A 17,428-nucleotide genomic window follows, 5' to 3' on the forward strand; every position below is an offset into this window, starting at 1 on the left:
AGAGCTGGGCGTTCCAGGATTGGAAGCTAGAAACCAGAGATTGGAAAGACAGCATTTTCTTCCCGGTTTCTCTTACATTTGAGTTTTGTACTCAAGTTACTATTCAAGTTACTTTTCTCAATACTAAACAGAGATATGGGATGAGATTGACATTTGACCTCGGGTGCAGAATAACACTCCTCCGTAAGGTGCCTCAGTCTCATTGTCCTTGCAATTTGTTCTCTGGCACATCTTACCAACGTTTAGCCTTTTTCTGGAACTGCATCCCACACACTTGAGGAAAGTCTTCTGAAGCCTCATAAGCTATGGAGGACAAACTTACTAAGAAAGGATGTGGGCAACATGGAACTCTGTCTTTTCTACTCCTCAGGGGAAAGAGAGTTTTCTGAGTCTCTAAGGACAGCAGATCTTCCTGCCACTATCTTTCTCCCTCTGGAATGAAGGTGACAAGAAGGAAGGAAACCTCTCTTGTGAACTTCACCCTAGTGGGGACAGCTTAAGGTGAGACATTAAAGGAATCCCGGTGTGGCTGGCAGAGTCCAGCAGGGAGGCGGTTCATCTCAGTGTCCCATTTCTGGCCTTGGTCCCCACCTCAATCCATGTGTGCCCTTTCAGGAGCTTTTAGTGGAAATGATCCCGAACTCACAATGGCATCCCCACCCTCCTCTTCATCTTCTCCTGTTTGTCGCTCTGTCGTCACCTGTTCTGTCTGACCTCTGGGCCTGCCCTCCACAATGCACATTTATGGCTTTCCCTCACCCCTCCTTCCAACCTCAGTCTGAACATCCTCACACACCTCCTCCCTCTGCTCTTTGAACTCCTGCTTCCCAGTTCCCTCCCAGGCCCTCTCATCTTTTACCCTGACACTTGCAGCAAGAGAGGAGAGAGAGCCCCTGACAAGATAGTCAGCTCCACCCCTCCTCCTGCACTGCCTCTCCTCCTGCATCAGGAACAGTTTCCCCCACAAAAGGACAGGGGACAGGCTGTGTGAGAACAGCTGCTCTCAGAAGCCTCTGTTGTCTTAGCTGGACTGTGCTCTCTCTCTTTCTCCAGGTACTAGCTGGTGCCTGGCCTGCCAGGTCCTGCACCTCATTCCTCATGAATGCAATGGAAGGTCCTGAGAGGCAGAAGCTCCAAAAACTGGAGAGGGAAGCCTGGGACAACCCTGCCTACAGCGGTCCCCCTTCCCCGCATGGGACATTGAAGATCTGCACCATCTCCAAAGCAGTGTCCCCCCAGCCCCAGCCCAAACAACCTGAAGATGGACCACAGGAGAAGGCACACAAAACCCGGGTGTCCAGCTGCTGCCTCCATATCTGCCAAGGCATCAGAGGTACCTGGTTGAGGGCGGTGGGGAAAGGTTATCCTGGGACACTGAAGTCAGAAGAAGGGGTTAGCAAAAACATTTAGGGGTAACCTGAAGATGAGTGAAATCTCTGTGGAATACTTTTGGGTTTGTGACTTGTCTGTACTAGAGTTGTGTGTCCTTGAACACAATCCACTAGTCTCTTAGCAGAAAGAGACCATCACTTGGGGCTCAAAGAGGTATGTGGAGCTAATGTGAGGGGAGACATGGGTGTGGTGATGCTCTGGGCTGCTCTACCTAGAGCAGGGCCTTCTTTCCGTGCCTTCCACCATTCCTCTGCCTATGACGTTTTTCTCAGGAAGTATGTTGGAGGAGGGAAGACATAGGTATAGTTGTTGTTATGTGCTGTCCATTCACCTCCGACTCATAGAAACCCTTTGTACAACTGGACACTTTGAAATTTATGATAGGCTTGTGTGAGTGAAATGTCTCACTCTTTCCAAGGAGATACTTTTTTAAGGAGGTCATAGTCCACAAAAAAACAAGCCAATAATGAAATAGACAAGAAACAAACAGTCAAGGATAGAACTTTAATTCTAAGTGAAGTCCCTTTCCTTCATTGGGACTGGTTACATCATCTATTTTGAGATTTCAATGCTAGGTTTTATGAAAATTATCTCTAGGACCAGAAAAAGAAGTTGAATTTTCAATGGTCACAAAACACCACACTGTAAACCAGTATAAAATAAAAAATTTATAAAAAAAAAAAAAGCCCAAACAACAAAACACACCATACTGTGGTTATCAGTTGTTGTGGTTATTTATGCTGATCAGATAAAAAAATTTTGACTGCAACCAGGCTCTCATCTCTCTTATTAGTCCCCCTTATAGACCTTACCAGAGTTGCCAAATTCAGGCAAGAGATAAAGTAGTGGAAATCACTGGGGTCAAAATAGAGGCAGACTTCAGAGACAGATAGGTGCCGAGAACTTGGAGACACAGTGCTATTGGGGGCCCTGGGCATCTCTCCAATGTTCCTTAGGGCTTTGGGGAACAAACCTGACGGAGAATACAGCTGAGAACCGGGAGCTTTACGTGAAGACCACTTTGAGAGAGCTTTTGGTATATATCGTGTTCCTGGTGGACATCTGTCTATGTGAGTAATATCTGTCCTACACGCATCTGTCTGTGCAAAGCAACATTTGTGTACACATTTCCACTGGCAACATCTCTGTGGACTGGATCCATCTGTGTAAGCAAGCTGTGTCTCAGTAACTTTCAATCAATATTCAAATCCGGTTAGTAGTTTTCAATGTAAGATATTGTAAAAAGAACTTACCACCGAGTTCGGTAGAAGGCGGCAGATTGTCAAAAAGCTGCTAATGAAAGTTTATTGTGTCAAGATTGCACATGGAGATGTTTTTTCAAGCAAAGCTGCTGACCTTTATCAGCGGTCATTGTTTTCTTCTGGTAGGTGGAAACTTTAATCCACAGTATATCGAGACCATTACTTTCTTTTTGAAGGAAGGGGGGGGTATAAAATCAGGTGGCTTTCACAAATTTACTATATTTCTGTTGTATATTTCTTTCAAAATATAAAGATAAAGGCTCAAGAAATCTTAGAATTCAGATCCTTGATGAAAGGGTTAGAATTGCAAGTGATGGGATGGTGAGCAATGCAGTTAAGAACCATGTGGGATTCATCTGAGAGAGCATGAAACAAAAAGCACCTGAAGCAGCTTGCTCTAATCTGGAAGCTCTACTACGGACACAACCTGGGGAGGTTTGCTCTTTAAATTAAGGAAAACAGATGAAAGAAGAGTAAAACACAAAAGCTCAGGGCCAACACAAAAATAATAACATGGTTATACTAGACAGATTCTGTGAGATCTATAGACAAAGGAGTGCTACTTTTTAGTCAGTTAATGATTTATTTAAAACTTTGTCAGACTAGCACAGTTTGGCTAGTTTAATAGAGTTGGTGCTTATGTGGGTGTTAATTAAAGCTGTAGATTGGACCCTACCTACAACTAAAGTTACCTAGTGTTACTGGGTGGCTTTGCTTTAAAAGGTTCTGTTCCTTTCAGGCTGCATGAACCTTTTGAAAGTCGAATCTGAAGATCTGATAGCCTAAGTGTTGACAGTAAAATTCATCATCCTTTTGAGCTACTCATTTTTGCCTTCTGGGAAGGCTGAGCAGAAAATATATGCTGTACTCTTTTGGGTCTTATTCTGTGCTAGAGATAGGGAACAGTTCCACGCATTAGCCACAGGTCACTCAGCACAGAACCAAAGGAAACGGGGTATGGGGAACGACAGTAGATAGAGAGACTCAGGTTTTTCAGAGGACCCATAGCAAATGACTGTCAGGAATACATTTGTTGACATAATGGTTGGTGTTGTTTTGGTTTTTAACCATCTGCTAGGAAGGAGTGTCCCTTTCCTTTTTTCAGACCCCATTGACAACAGCCAAAGCTCACAGGCAAAGAATCTTTCTTTCTAAAGAATAAAATGTCCCTATTTCCAGATTAGGTTTTGGGACAGGATAGGGAGGTTTATAACTCCCTGGAGTTACAGTGAGTCATCTTTGACTCCTCTTGATGGGGTTGGAAGGACTTGAAGCTTGGCTTCTGAAAGACCCAGAGCCCATTTACTCACATTCCCTGCCTTGTGAAATCTCAATGCACTGATGAATGGCAGACAGTTTGTGATTTGCCAACATCTGAGTCACAGACACAGCCCAATAATTATAGAATCACTGAGCAGCCAGGGGCTTTCAAGGTCATCTCATACAAGGATACAGAAGGGGCAGCCATCCCTCATCCAAGTTCTCCTGCTGGGCACTGCCAGGTCGCCAGCCAGCCTCACAGTGGGGAGCATTGACTAGGCTTTCACTGTTTCACAGGTCAACCCATTTCACTGTTGGGAAACTTTACTTCCTTCCTCAGTCAACAAACACCTGTGGAACTCTTCCTAGGTTTCAAACATCAGACTGAGGGATTGAAAAATGACAGATACTTGGTCCTGGTCCTTCAAGGGACTCACCCTCTTCTTTTATAGAACTTTGTTTCTTCTAGTAAGCCATCTACTTCCTTGTTATTCTCTGCAACAATTCTTTAATTGTTTTAGTATGTTGTTGTGGTGTACTCTTGAGTCAGAACTGTTCCATAGCTCATCCTCCAGTAGATTTTCAGAGACAGTAAACCACATGGGAGGAGACTGCCCCTCTTTTTTCCCCATGGGGCAGATGATTAATTCTAACTGTGTATCTTTCGTCAGTGCAATTCCTTACTACTAACCCACAGACACACTAGAGCCCATTGCTGAAGTCATTATGTCAATCCATCTCTTTGGGGGTCATCCTCTCCTTCAACAATCCTCCATCTTTCCAAGCATGATGTCCCTTTCCATGGAATAACTTGCCTAGTTACATGTTATATATATTATATATAAAGATAAAGATATATATAAAGATGTATATAAAGTTACATATAAAGATATAAAGACCCAACATCTATTCTAGTGTGTCAGAGATGATGAGGACGGCACAGGATAGGGCAAGGTCCAGGTCAGCTATTCATAAGGTCTCTATGAATCATACTTGACTCGAAAGCACCTAACAAGAAGAAGCAGCCACCATAGCTCCCTTGTCTTAACATAGCTATTCTTTTCTGCTTGGTTATGTGTTCTCCAGTTTAAATGACTTTCATTTTCTCTCTGAACCAGGCATGACTGTATGGGTTCCAAGATGGTATTATGCAGACTGATATTACGGGCTTGAATTTCCACAGACTTGGTGGAACATCAAGTTTTATCATGTACCACGTTGATAGACCACGAAAAAGTTTCTTAATGTCTCTGAGTTCTCTCTTCCTCCTCTGTTTCTATCAAATGCAGTGAGATTGTGTGAGCATTGCATGAGGTAATAATATGCATTAAGTCATTCATTCAGTGTTTGGCAGGCAGTAAGAATTATTTCAGAGTGTACACACTTCTGGTTGCCTGTTTTTCAAATACTTCATGAGCAATCTGAGTATTACATTGTTGCTATTTTCTCCATTGTGTCTGTAATGGGGAGTGGGGGGTTGTTGCAGTGTGCCCTTGAGTTACAATCAGCCCATAGTTGACCCTCTAGGGAGTTTTCAGAAGCAGTAAATCGCACAGGAGGACATTACTCATCTTTCTTCCATCTTTCTGTGGTGGATTCCAACTGCTCTACTTGTGGGATTGCAGCACAGCTTCTTACCACTAGGGCCACCAGAGGATGTTACATTATTTTTATGTGCTATCGGATTAGAACAGAATAATAGTTGCCCTTACAGTGGGTTTTCAGAGGCAGCAAATTGCACGGAAGATTTCCCCTCTTTATCTCACAGAGGGTAAAGGGGGCAAAATCTCTGATGATACGCTGTCTTGGAAGGGGTGCAGGCACCTGAGAAACAAATTTATGAGACCTCATCTCACACACCTTGGGCATGTTTCAGGAGGGATCAGTCCTTGGGAAAAGACATCTTAGTTGGAAAGGTGTAAGTCAGTGGAAGACCTGCAGTAAAATGAATTGACAAGTGACCACCTCAATGGGCTTAAGCACAATTGAGATTATGAAGATGACACAAGATGAAACAAGATTTTGATCTGTTCTACACAGAGTTGCTGTGAATTGTGGTTGATTTAATGGCACCTAACAACTGTGTGGATCACAACAAACTATGGCTAACATGTAGAAGAATGGAATCTCAGAACAATTAATTGTGCTCATATGAACTCTATACCTAGACCAAAAAGCCGTTGTCTGAATGGAATAAAGAATACTGCATGGATTAAAATCAGGAATGGTGTGAGTCAGGGTTGCATCCTTTCTGCATGCCTAGTCAATGTGTATGTTGAACAAATAACTCATGAAATTGGTCTCTATGAGGAAGAATGTGGCGTGAGGATCAGAGGAAGACTCATCAACAACCAGTGTTAGATAGATGGCATCACTTGCTGACAGTAAGCAGGACCTGGCATACTTGCTGCAGAAGATCAAAACAGAGTTTGGTGGGCAGAAGGAGGAGGTAAAGGAATTAGGAAGATCCAGTGGGGACTTGATGAAGTAATAGTGGGCATAGATCAATAGTGATTCATTTTCTAAAATACAATGTATGGGAATAGTCGTATGAAACACAATGTGACTGAAGGAATGTGTGAAACACAATGTATATTAATTTTATATGCAAACCAATATAATTTTTTTTTTAAAAAAAGCCAACTGGGGAAAAAATAAAACAAAAATCCTCACCACTGGATCAATAGGCAACATCATGATGGATGGAGAAAGGATTGAAACTGTCAATGCTTTCATCTCACCTGTATCCACAATCAACACCTTTAGTATCAGCAGTTAGAGAACAGCAGGAGATGCATTGCTTTGGGCAAGTCTGCTGTCAGGGACCTCTCTACAGTAATGAAGAGCAATGATGTCAGTTTGAAGACTTAGATGTGCGTGATTCAGACCACTGTCTTTTAAATTACTTGCTAAGCATCTGAGAGTTGGGCAGTGAATAAGGATTACAGAAGAAGAAATGATGCCTTTGAGTTGTGGTATTGGAGAAGAGTGTTGAATATTCCATGGACTGCCAACAGTATGAACAGATATGTTTTAGAAAAGGTGCAACAAGAATGCTTCTTGGAAGCCGGGATGGTGAAGCTTCATTTCTGATACTTTGGACATATTTCTAGGAAAGACTGTCCCATGGAAAGAGATATCATGCTTGGAAAGGTGGAGGGTCAAAAAAAGAGAGGAAGACACCAATGAGATGGATTGACATGGTGACTGCAGCAATGGGATCAAGTGTATCAGAGATAATGAGGATGGCACAGGACTCAGGTCCATTGTTCGTGGGTTGGCTACGAGGTGTGCTAGACTCACTGATCCCTAACAACAGTAACAACATAGAATCATCGTAAAAAAAGCACTGGTGGTGCAGTTGTTATGAATCTGGTTGCTAACCAAAGGGTTAAGGGTTTGAACACAGCTTTTGAGGTGTAGCCAGGTGCTTTGGTGCTCTGCTCCATATTAGCCTCCAAGTTCTCACCATTTATAACTAGACTATCAATTCTCAGTGATAATTATCCTGTAGTAGTGAAAACTAGTTCTCAGAGGACAAAAAAATTCTTAGATCTTATATTGATCTGTGGCTTTCTGAAGGGCCACAGTACATGAACAGATGTAGACTATGTAATACCAAAATTTAATTAGAGGAACAGATTAGGAAGAAAGTATCTAAAGAGGCTGGGGTTGAGGTGGAGTGGTGGATAACAACAATTATTGCATAGTAATGAGCTGTTGTTGTTAGGTGCCATTTAGTTGGGTGCAATTCATAGCAACCCTATCAACAACAGATCTGAATCCTGTCCTATCCTGTGCCATCCTCATCACCTCTAACCTACTTGAGGCAGTTGCCGCAGTAGCTATGTCAATACAGCTCATTGAGGGTCTTCCTCTCTTTTGCTGACCCTCCATCTTTCCAACCATGTTGTCTCTTTCCAAAGAACTGCCCCTCCTAACAACAAGCCCAAAATATGTGAGATGAAACTTTGTCATCTTTGCCTCTAAAAATCACTCAGGCTGAACACTCTCCAAGACATAGCTATTTGTTCTCTTAATGGTCAATGGGATATTCAGCACTTTTTTCCAACACCACAACTCAAAGGCATTAATTCTCCTACTGTCATCCTTATTGAAAAGACCATGGCCTGGATCAGGCACACCTTAGTCTTCAAACTGACATTGTTGCTCCTCAGTAATTTGGAGAGGTCCCTGGCAACAGACTTGCCCAATGCAAAATAACTGCTATTACCAAGGATGTTGGTTCCAAGTAAGATAAAATAACTGACAATTTCAATCTTTTCTCCCTCTCTCATGATGTTGTATATTGGCCCAGTGATGAAGATTTTTGTTTTCTTGATGTTGAGATGCAATCCATATTGAAGGTTCTAGTCTTTGATCTGCTTAAGTCCTCTCTACTTTTCAGCAAGCCATGTTGTGTCATCTGCATAGTACAGGTTGGGGTGTGGCATTTTGGTGGGTTTTTTTTCTTGTTTTGTGCTGTCAAGTTGGATCCGACTGACACAGGGAGAGACTGCCCATCCTTCTCCAGTAGAGCATTTGGGGAAGTGCAGGTTATGATGAATCTTCCTCTGACCCTGATGCCACATTCTTCTTCGTAGAGTCCTGTTTCTCAAGTGATTTGCTCAGCATACAAACGCAATAGGTGTAGAGAAAGGAAACAGCCCTGATGCACACCTTTCTTGATTTTAAACCACGCAGTGGTCGCTAGCTCTGTTTGAATGACAGTGTTTTTGCTAGGTCAAGTTTCCATATGAGCACACTTAAGTGTTCTGGGATGCCCACTCTTCTAGGTGCCATCAAGTTGACTATGACAATAGCAGCCCTATGTACAGACCTGAACTTTGCCTTCCTCCTTCTGCTCATCATCCTCATGAGCCTTGTTATGCTCAAGCTTACAATTAGTCACCAAGTCAATCTGTCTCATTGAGAGTCTTCCTCTCTTTCTCTGGCCCTCCACCCTGCTTGATTTTGCTAGTGAGTATCCTATGTTCTGCTGTCCAAGCGTAATCCTGGCTCTAAAGTATAGCACAAAACAGTGTGACCATTCTTTTGTTCTTTCAGGATGCTATCCTCAACTAGCTGGAGTGAGATGTATTTGCACATGAACTTGGCAGTTAGCTTTCTCACCTATTAGTTCTTGTGACTAGGCTATTCCATACTGGAGCAAAGATAAGAGTACCAGGGTTAATAAAACTGGATTATAATCCCGGCTCGTCTAGCTACTGTCATTGTAGTCTTGGGTATATCCTTAATTGTAAAGCAAGGATAACAAAACTCTCTTATGAAGTGTCTTAGTTCTCCAGTACTACCATAACAGAACTACCGTACCGTACCATAACTAGAACGTACTGTGGGTGGCTTTCACAAATTCATTTTATAGGTTAGGAGGCTAGAAGACTGAATCCAAGGCTCTCAGGGAAGGCTCTCTCTGTGTGTTTTATGGTCCCAAGAAGTTCCTAGTGCAACAACCGTGTGTACCCAGAGAACAAACTCAGCTCCCAACTCTTCCTTCCTGGTAGTAGTAGGGTCCTCCTAGCTCTGCCCCCTTCTCTCATCTTTTCTTTTGTAAAATGAAAGATGCTGCAGACCACACCCAGGGAAACTTCACTCAGACCAGATCAAGTTGTGATCTGCTTAAGGATATTGCTCCTCACCTTAATCTATTTATACCTAAGAGACTGATAAAATCAGATTGTATCATGGGGATAACGGCATCGTTCTATGGCTACCTGGAATCCTACCTCATTAACATCATAGAGATTAAGATTTAAGATAAAAACATAATATCGAGAATCATGGCCCAGCCAAGTAGTTATATATTTGAAGGAGACACAATTTCAGCCATAAGAAGGAGATAATATGCATAAGGTACTTAATACTTTCACCAGTAGCAATTATCTTCATATTATCCAGTGAAATGACTCTGTACTGGTTGTAGAAAATATCTTTCAAGGTTTGGAGATGACAACACATATAGGGTTGTGTAAGAAGTTCTGGTGGTGCAACAGTTAAGTACCAGCTGCTCCACAAAAAGGTGATGGTTCAAACCCACCCAGCAACTCCCTGGGAGAAAAGACCTGGTCATGGAGATTATAGCTAAGAAAACCCTGTGAGGCAGCTCTGTCCTATCACATGGGGTCACTGAGTCAGAATCCGATAGATGACCCACAACACATCATTAGAACAGCATTAGAATCTTCCTTTCTGACATTCGATGTTTAAGGTATCGTGTACATGGTCACCACCATCATCACCATCATCGTCCTCATTATTATTATTCATAATTTTGCTGAGTACTTTTCAACAGGGAGCTCAGGGGGCTTAGTGGTAAGGGATTGCGCTGCCAACCCAGGGGCAGAAAGTGCAAAATCACCATCTGCTCCGAGAGCGAAAGATAGACAATCTCTTCCAATGTGATTTACAGCCTCTGAAAACCCACTGGAGTGGGTTGGTCAGCAGTCAGTCAGTCCCCACCCAATAGCAACAAACAACAAACAACATGTGAAATCACTCACCCAAGAATATACAAACAGGCAGGAGTGGTATCCAGCCGGTTTTTTTTTTTTTTTTGCTTGACTCAAACGCTGAGGCTCTTTATTACTGGATTCACTCTACGTGCAAATACATGGTCACTTGCTCATATCCATCAATATTTTGGTAAGAACAACTTTGCCCTCTGATGGCCTAGTGATAAGAACCAGCGTTGCAATCCCGAATGAACATAGTTTGAATCTACCAACTGCTCTGTTGAAGAAGGAGGAGCAATCTCCTCCCGTGCCCTTAACTGCTTCTGAACACCTGCTGTGGGTGTCACAGCTGTGGGTTGGTTCTGACTTGATGGTACTCAACAACAATCTTAATAAAAGGATCTTGAGAGAATTAAACCAGATGATTGGTTTTTTCTTTTAATTGCTTTATATAAAAGATACTATCAAAATGTAAACAAACTTGTTGACATATAATTCCAAGACTTGTTATGCCACCAAAGACATTTCTACTCTTTCAAAATCTCCATCCATATGCATATTTAACCCTGTTGCATCATATTAGAGATTTTCACATGCAGTTAGAGCATAAATATTTACTTGTAATTCTAAGTGATTTTCACATTTTCATTTTACGGACTCCAATATCACACACATGAAAACATTTCTCACATTATTCTCTATTTGCTTATTGCAGATAAGTAAGTATATCTATGGTTAATGCTTGTTCACTTGTGTTTACTTATTTCCTTGGACATTTCCAGGTAAAGACTTTCTAGGACAAAAGATGGTAATATTTCTTTAGTACTTGTTATGTTTAGACATTTTACCAATGTAAATAATTATACAGACTTTAACAAGTGCTATAAGATTATACTGATTTTTGTCACACCTCATGGCATAGTCTCATTTCTCATTTTTATTCCTAGATAGATAGAAAATGGCAGAGTTTCGCCTTAATTTTTCTTATCTCTGATGACTAGTATAGAAGGACATTTTCTTGTATTATCTGGATCTATTTTTTATGTTATCTGGATATTATCTATTTCTTGTATTATCTGGATCTATTTTTGTGTAAGCTGTGTGAGAAAACTCTATTTTTAAGAGATGGAATAGTGAATGAGAGAAACTCAGAGCATTTGATCCTAGGTGGGAGATTTCGTTTTCTTGGGAGTGGAAAGAGTAGTCAACAAAGTTAGGCATTACCAGAACAGCAGTTTGGCCTAGGATGGGCCCTAGTAAATGACAGTGGTCAGCCACACTGATTTCTTCTCCTTTCTGCACTGTTTCAAGGAGCAGTGGGTAGAAGTCTGCCTTCCTTGCTGCAGACAGTTCCGTTCTTGCTGCAGGCAGTTCGGTTATTGGCCTAAGCACCTTGTGCTTAGCCTCAACTTGTCAGAAAAGGCTGTGCACGGTCATCATGCTGAATTGGTGCCAGGAGAGTTTCTGGACAAGTCTGATTAAGAAGAAAGGCCTGGTGATCAAAATCTGAAAAGGGTCTGAGCTCCTTGTATATGGGTTCCTGTCAGTCAAGGTCATCATGAATCTGGGCCAAGGCCACAGCACCTGATAACAAAATCGTGCTGCCTTCTACAAACCAAGAGCTCTTGGGACCCACAGCTATTTGTAGTCTCATCTAGTTAAAAACTCATTGTTACAGAGGCAGAACTGAGTCACAAATGACTCTCCATTGATGTCCAAGGTGATAAACGACACAGGAAAATTTTACCCCTCTTTCTCCCTCTGAGCTGCTTGTGGATCTAAACCACCAGGGAGGCACAACGTTTGAGTTAGCAGCACAACTCCTTAGCATTAGACTTCTAGAGCGTCCTCACCTGGTGAAAGAAAAGCTATCTTTCCCATGCAGGCAATGTATATGAGTCATCAGTCTTCTAATTACAGCCATTGCTATCAAATGTGTAGCCTGCCTGATAAAGCTAATAAAGAGATTTTACACCTACTCTCCAATTTAATCCTGACAGCAATTCTGTAAGAAATAGATGGGTGTTTTCATTTTCCTTCCCCAAATTAGGACACTGTTGTTATTTTGACTGGGAGTGACTGTCCATTCAGAGCCATCCCTGATGGGTGGAGTTGGTTCTGCCCCAATTGGTCTCAGCAGAGAAAATACTAGAGAATGATCTTCCTGCCTCCCACCTCCCCATCACCACCACCATCACTACCACTACATATACTATCACCATCATGGTATTAATGGAAGGGCTAACAGCTCTGTGGCTCCTTGGCAGGCTGGCTGTAGCCTTTTGTTGATGGGAGAAACATTGAAGGTCTTTGTGTGGAAAGAATAGCTGTTTGTTTTAGGAGATGGTATTGTTATCTCAAAGGTGCACCTGGGATTCACTCTGTATGAGAGAGGCTCCGAGCCAGGACAAGGCTGGATCTTGTCATTACTGTTTCGAGGAAGAAGGCAGAGACCCTTAGCCTTTGGTGTTTCATGTTTCTCTATCAATTAATGTCAGTAGATGTTCTTTATCAATCAACTATCCCAGAGAAAGGCTTGTTCCTGTTCACTCTGCTTCCTTTAGAGTGAATTTCAGTACTGAATATTCATGGACTGCCAAGAGAACAAACATGTATCTTAGAAAAAGTGTAGCCAGAGTGTTCCTTTGAGGCAAAGATGGTGAAGCTTTGTTTCTCATGCTTTAGGCATGTTGCTGCTGTTGTCGAGTACAGTAGAGTCAGAACTAACCCGTAGGTGACCCTCCAGCAGGTTTTCAGAAGAAGTTTAATCGCATGGGAGATTGTCCCTCTTTCTCCCAAGGAGCAGCTGGTGGATTCAAGCTACTTTCCTTTAGGATTATAGCACAGCTTCTTCCAACTAGACTACCAGTGCCTCCCATGTTGCTAGGAGAGGCTATTCCTTAGAAAGGTGATGTGAATGGAAAGATCAGTGAAAGAGAGAGAGGTAAGACCCTCAATGAGATGGATCAGCATGGTGACTGTGGCGATAGGCTCAAATGTGTCAGAAATAATGAGGTGGCACAGGATATGACAGAGTTCAGATCTGTTGTTCATAGGATCGCTGTGAGTTATACTCGACTTGATGACACTTAACAACAACAACATCAATAGATTCTGTCCTGGTGGCATAGTTTGTAGGGAGCTGCACTGCTCACCTCTCTGATGGTTAAAATCCACCTGTGGCTTCAAGGGAGACAGAAGGAAAGTATAAACTAGGGAAATATGATAATACAAGGTTTAAGAAATCTGCTGGGAGCCTGAGGCCTTTTGAAAGATCCAGGGTAATGCTTGCCAAAGATCAGAAAGACGTGACCCTCAAGGAGAGACCTTTAGGTATCAAGCATGGCCATGGGGTGATACTATGCTTTTTAGAACAATCACCCTAAAAATGTAAATTCAGGACCTCCTTGAAATCCTCAAGAGGCATATAAACAGTTAAATTTGCAGCTTCTTCTTTGAAGACTAGTAGTATGACCTTACCCAGAGGTGCCTCAAAAGAAAGGCCTAGAAACTATTTCACATGAAAACTCAATGGTGTTCAGCACTACGTTTTTCCCCCCCTTTTAGTCCATTCATTCATTGTTGCACTTTTCTCCCTGCCCACCCTTCCCCCCCTCAATTAGCTCTTCTCTTTGAAAAGTAAAAGGAAAATTCTTTCATTGTTATACAAGCCCTCCCCCCAAGTCTACCCCACTATGCAGCCTTTGTTCTGGACTCCTGTCATGACAATAATATCTAGTCACATATCCCTTTTAAACAGTTGTCTCCCTCATCTGTTTCAATGCAGTATGCATAATTTATCCCATCTTTCTCAGTCCCCCCCAACCCCAATGTCAGTCCCGTTTTACAACAATAGCACTATGCACTATTTGTCCTTTTGTAACTGAGATATTTCACTCAGCAGCTATATACACACCCATGTTTATCACAGTTTGGTTCACAATAGCAAAGAGTTGGAATCAACTCAACAAATGAATAGATAGAGAAACTGTGGTATATCCACACAATTGAGTATTACGCTGCATTGAAAAATAAGCACTACTTTATAACAAATACATGAGGCTGCTTGGAGTCAGAATTGACTACACAACACCTTCCCCCCCTCACCACCACCTGAGCTCTATCTGGTATACAACTATTTAAACAAAATACTTCCCCCTAGATTTGTTTTAACAGAATTCCTTCATGTCCCAGGATTGGGATCATTGTTATAAGACTGTTAGGCTTGGACACATCCTCTTATCAAATGCAGACTGTCAGTCTGCCATTAAGTTTCCTCCAGCATGAGGCTAAGTTATGGGTCCCTAGTCATATGTTGCTGTTTTTGTTAACTGTCATCAAGGTGGCTACTACTCACAGTCACCTTATGAACAGCTGATCGGAACTTTGCTCAAACCTGCACTATCCTCATGATCTCTATCACACTGAAGCCCATTGTGGGAGTCACTGTGTCAACACATCTTGTTGAGGCTCTTCCTCTTGCTGAGTCTTTCCCAGCATAACGAGTCTCTCCAAGATCTGGTTCCTCCTGCATATCTGCCTAAAGTGAATGAGATGATGTTTCACCATTCTTGCCTCTGAGGAACACGCGGGTTGCAAGTCCTTCAAGACTTCATTTGTTCTTTTGGAAGTTTATGATATATTCAGTACTCTTCACCACTACCACAATCCAAAGGCCTTGATTCTTCTAGTAATATAACATTGACTTAAATTATGTTTAAGTGTCAGATTCATTCCCAAAGTTAGGGAAAGGATTTTTCCCCCCTACTAAGAACAATGTGTAGATTAAGTTCAGAAGAGCAAAGAACACAAGTTTATGGCTTCTAGACACTTAAAAATTGTTGTTGTTAAGTACCATCAAGTTAGGATAGATTCATATCTGACTTTCCAGCAGATTTTCAGAGGTAGTAAGTCACATGGGAACAATTGTCCATCTCTACACCATGTCTAAATTGTTAGAGATGAGATTTTTAAGAATACAAAGGAGGCCTGAAACTAAAGTGTTTGGGAATTGCTGGTTTAGAGAATGAATCTGAACTAGTTACAACAGATTATTTCACAATGTAGAAACAAAAGGCAGATGAGATGTTGGGATGTCTCTTAGCAAAATGTTCAAGTTACAGGCCAGACTCTGGGTGTTCACACATTCATCCATGTGAGCATTCTCGAAAGCGTACTATGTGCCAAGCGCTAGACTTGTGCTAAGGGTTTTGAATACATGAGGTACAGCCTCTGGCTTCAAGGAGCAACAGGGGTGACATATAACATAACAGTGGCATAAAGTATGAGGAGTTTTGCTACAGAGATGTGGCCTGGGATCAGAGCGAAATGTTGAAATGGGAGGTGGTCAAAGTGTTCAGAGACTTGGGAACCCTTATAGGTCCCTGAGGCAGACAACTATTCAAATTTGAGGAAGTTCATGGTTACTGCCTGTGAACATGAAGTATTGCTGGCTTGTTTGTTTTAATACCCTTGGCTTTCAGCCTTGAGAAAACAGAGATTTAAGAAAAGCAGTGTTAGTTTACCAAAGCCTCAGGCAGTGAGTATGCCAGGGCCTTGCTTTAGTTGTTCTCAAATAAGGCAAAGTAAAACAGCATTCCATTTACCAAAAACCCTCTCTCTCCCCAAAACTAGGACTGTTTTTATTAAATTTTTAACTGATACATTATAGTTATTGTTAGCTGCCATGAGTCACCAAGCCCACACCCCATGAGACTGGACCATTGTGACTCAGAGAGTTTACAGTGGTTGAGTTTTCTGAAGTAGATAACCGGGCCTTTCTCATTAGTCCATCTCAGTCCAGAAGTTCCATCAGAGCGACACACAGGGCTGTGCTGTCAGATTATGGAAACTGAATCCGCTGGGATAAAATCTACATCTCCTGAACAGAAGGAGAGGATTCTACCACTGCACCAGCACTGCCCAACAAATACAAACCCACTCACTGCCTTTGGGTCAGTGCCAACTCATACCAACCCTTCATTGGATTTCTGGGGTTGTAAATCTTTATAGAAAGAGACCATCCCTCTTTTTCCAAAATAGCAGCTGATGGAGTCGAACCTCTGACTTTCAGTTAGGAGCCCAACAATTTACCCACTGTGCCACCAGGGCTCCTTCAGCTAATAGACACGCGCGCGCGCGCGCGCACATACACACACACACACACACACATCATTATAGGGAATATTAAAGCCCTACCCAATAACCAATGCAAATAGTTTGAGGTGTATCATTTTGAGGGGTTTCTTCCCCCTAGGCACACACACACACACACAAACACACGAGAGAGAGAGAGAGAGAGAGCGCAAGAGAGAGCTTTTGTTAGATCACATTAGAAGGATGTCTGGCATGAGCAGGAATGCTACCGGAGATGAAATGTCCAGCCAATTGACTGTGATAAAGTCAGTGCTGGAGACTCTCTCAGAGTGTCAATCAAGTCCGTGAAAGGGGACCACTGGAGATACCCCGTGGAAGAGAACTCACACTGACAACTGCTGCCAGCTGGCTGAGAAGCCCTGAATCAGAATCCCGATTCTGGACGTTTCTCTTTTCTGGATGGTGTCATCCCACAGCACCTGTTTTCTTCTCCTCTCCCTCCAGGCCTTTGCGCATTCACCTTTCTTCTTAGCTACTTCTGCCCACAGTTCTCTTTACACCCCTGTGCATTCTTTCACAGTAGCCCCTTTGTCCTCCTGCTCTCTAACACAAGCCCAGGACTTCTTCGGATTTTAGGAACTCCAAGAAAACAATTCCACTTTTGGGCCTTAAATCCATGGAAACTTTGAGAAAGTGTCTCAGGGAATCTATGTCCTTCAGCATGGCAATGACATTACTTACTGAGTAAATGATTTAAAAGTCAAGTGAAATATTAGTTACTTAAAGGTACTTTCCCTATATAAAGGCCCAGTTGAGACTTTTCTGCAGTGTTGAGTGATTATACCCTATAGTGGAGATGATGCATTGATCCGGGACAATCAAAGCTATTGTCATGCAATTTTCCAGAACTGCTTTTACTTTACTTTTCTCCTCTCCCCTCCTCTC

The 17,428-nt window shown here is 42.3% G+C and overlaps 1 protein-coding gene across 1 annotated transcript in view; it reads left to right on the forward strand.

The window, feature by feature from the left end:
- Positions 1-1,098: 1,098 nt before the first annotated feature.
- The window catches only part of PKD2L1 (polycystic kidney disease 2-like 1), a 47,069-nt gene continuing 30,739 nt past the window's right edge, over positions 1,099-17,428 (forward strand). Inside the window, 2 exon segments of the mRNA XM_006880194.1 lie at positions 1,099-1,333; positions 2,349-2,462. Coding sequence (XP_006880256.1) covers positions 1,099-1,333; positions 2,349-2,462 — 349 coding nt within the window.

This window comes from Elephantulus edwardii, unplaced genomic scaffold (assembly GCF_000299155.1).
Source record: "Elephantulus edwardii isolate Elephantulus edwardi_28Jun2011 unplaced genomic scaffold, EleEdw1.0 scaffold00006, whole genome shotgun sequence".
Taxonomy (NCBI): domain Eukaryota; kingdom Metazoa; phylum Chordata; class Mammalia; order Macroscelidea; family Macroscelididae; genus Elephantulus; species Elephantulus edwardii.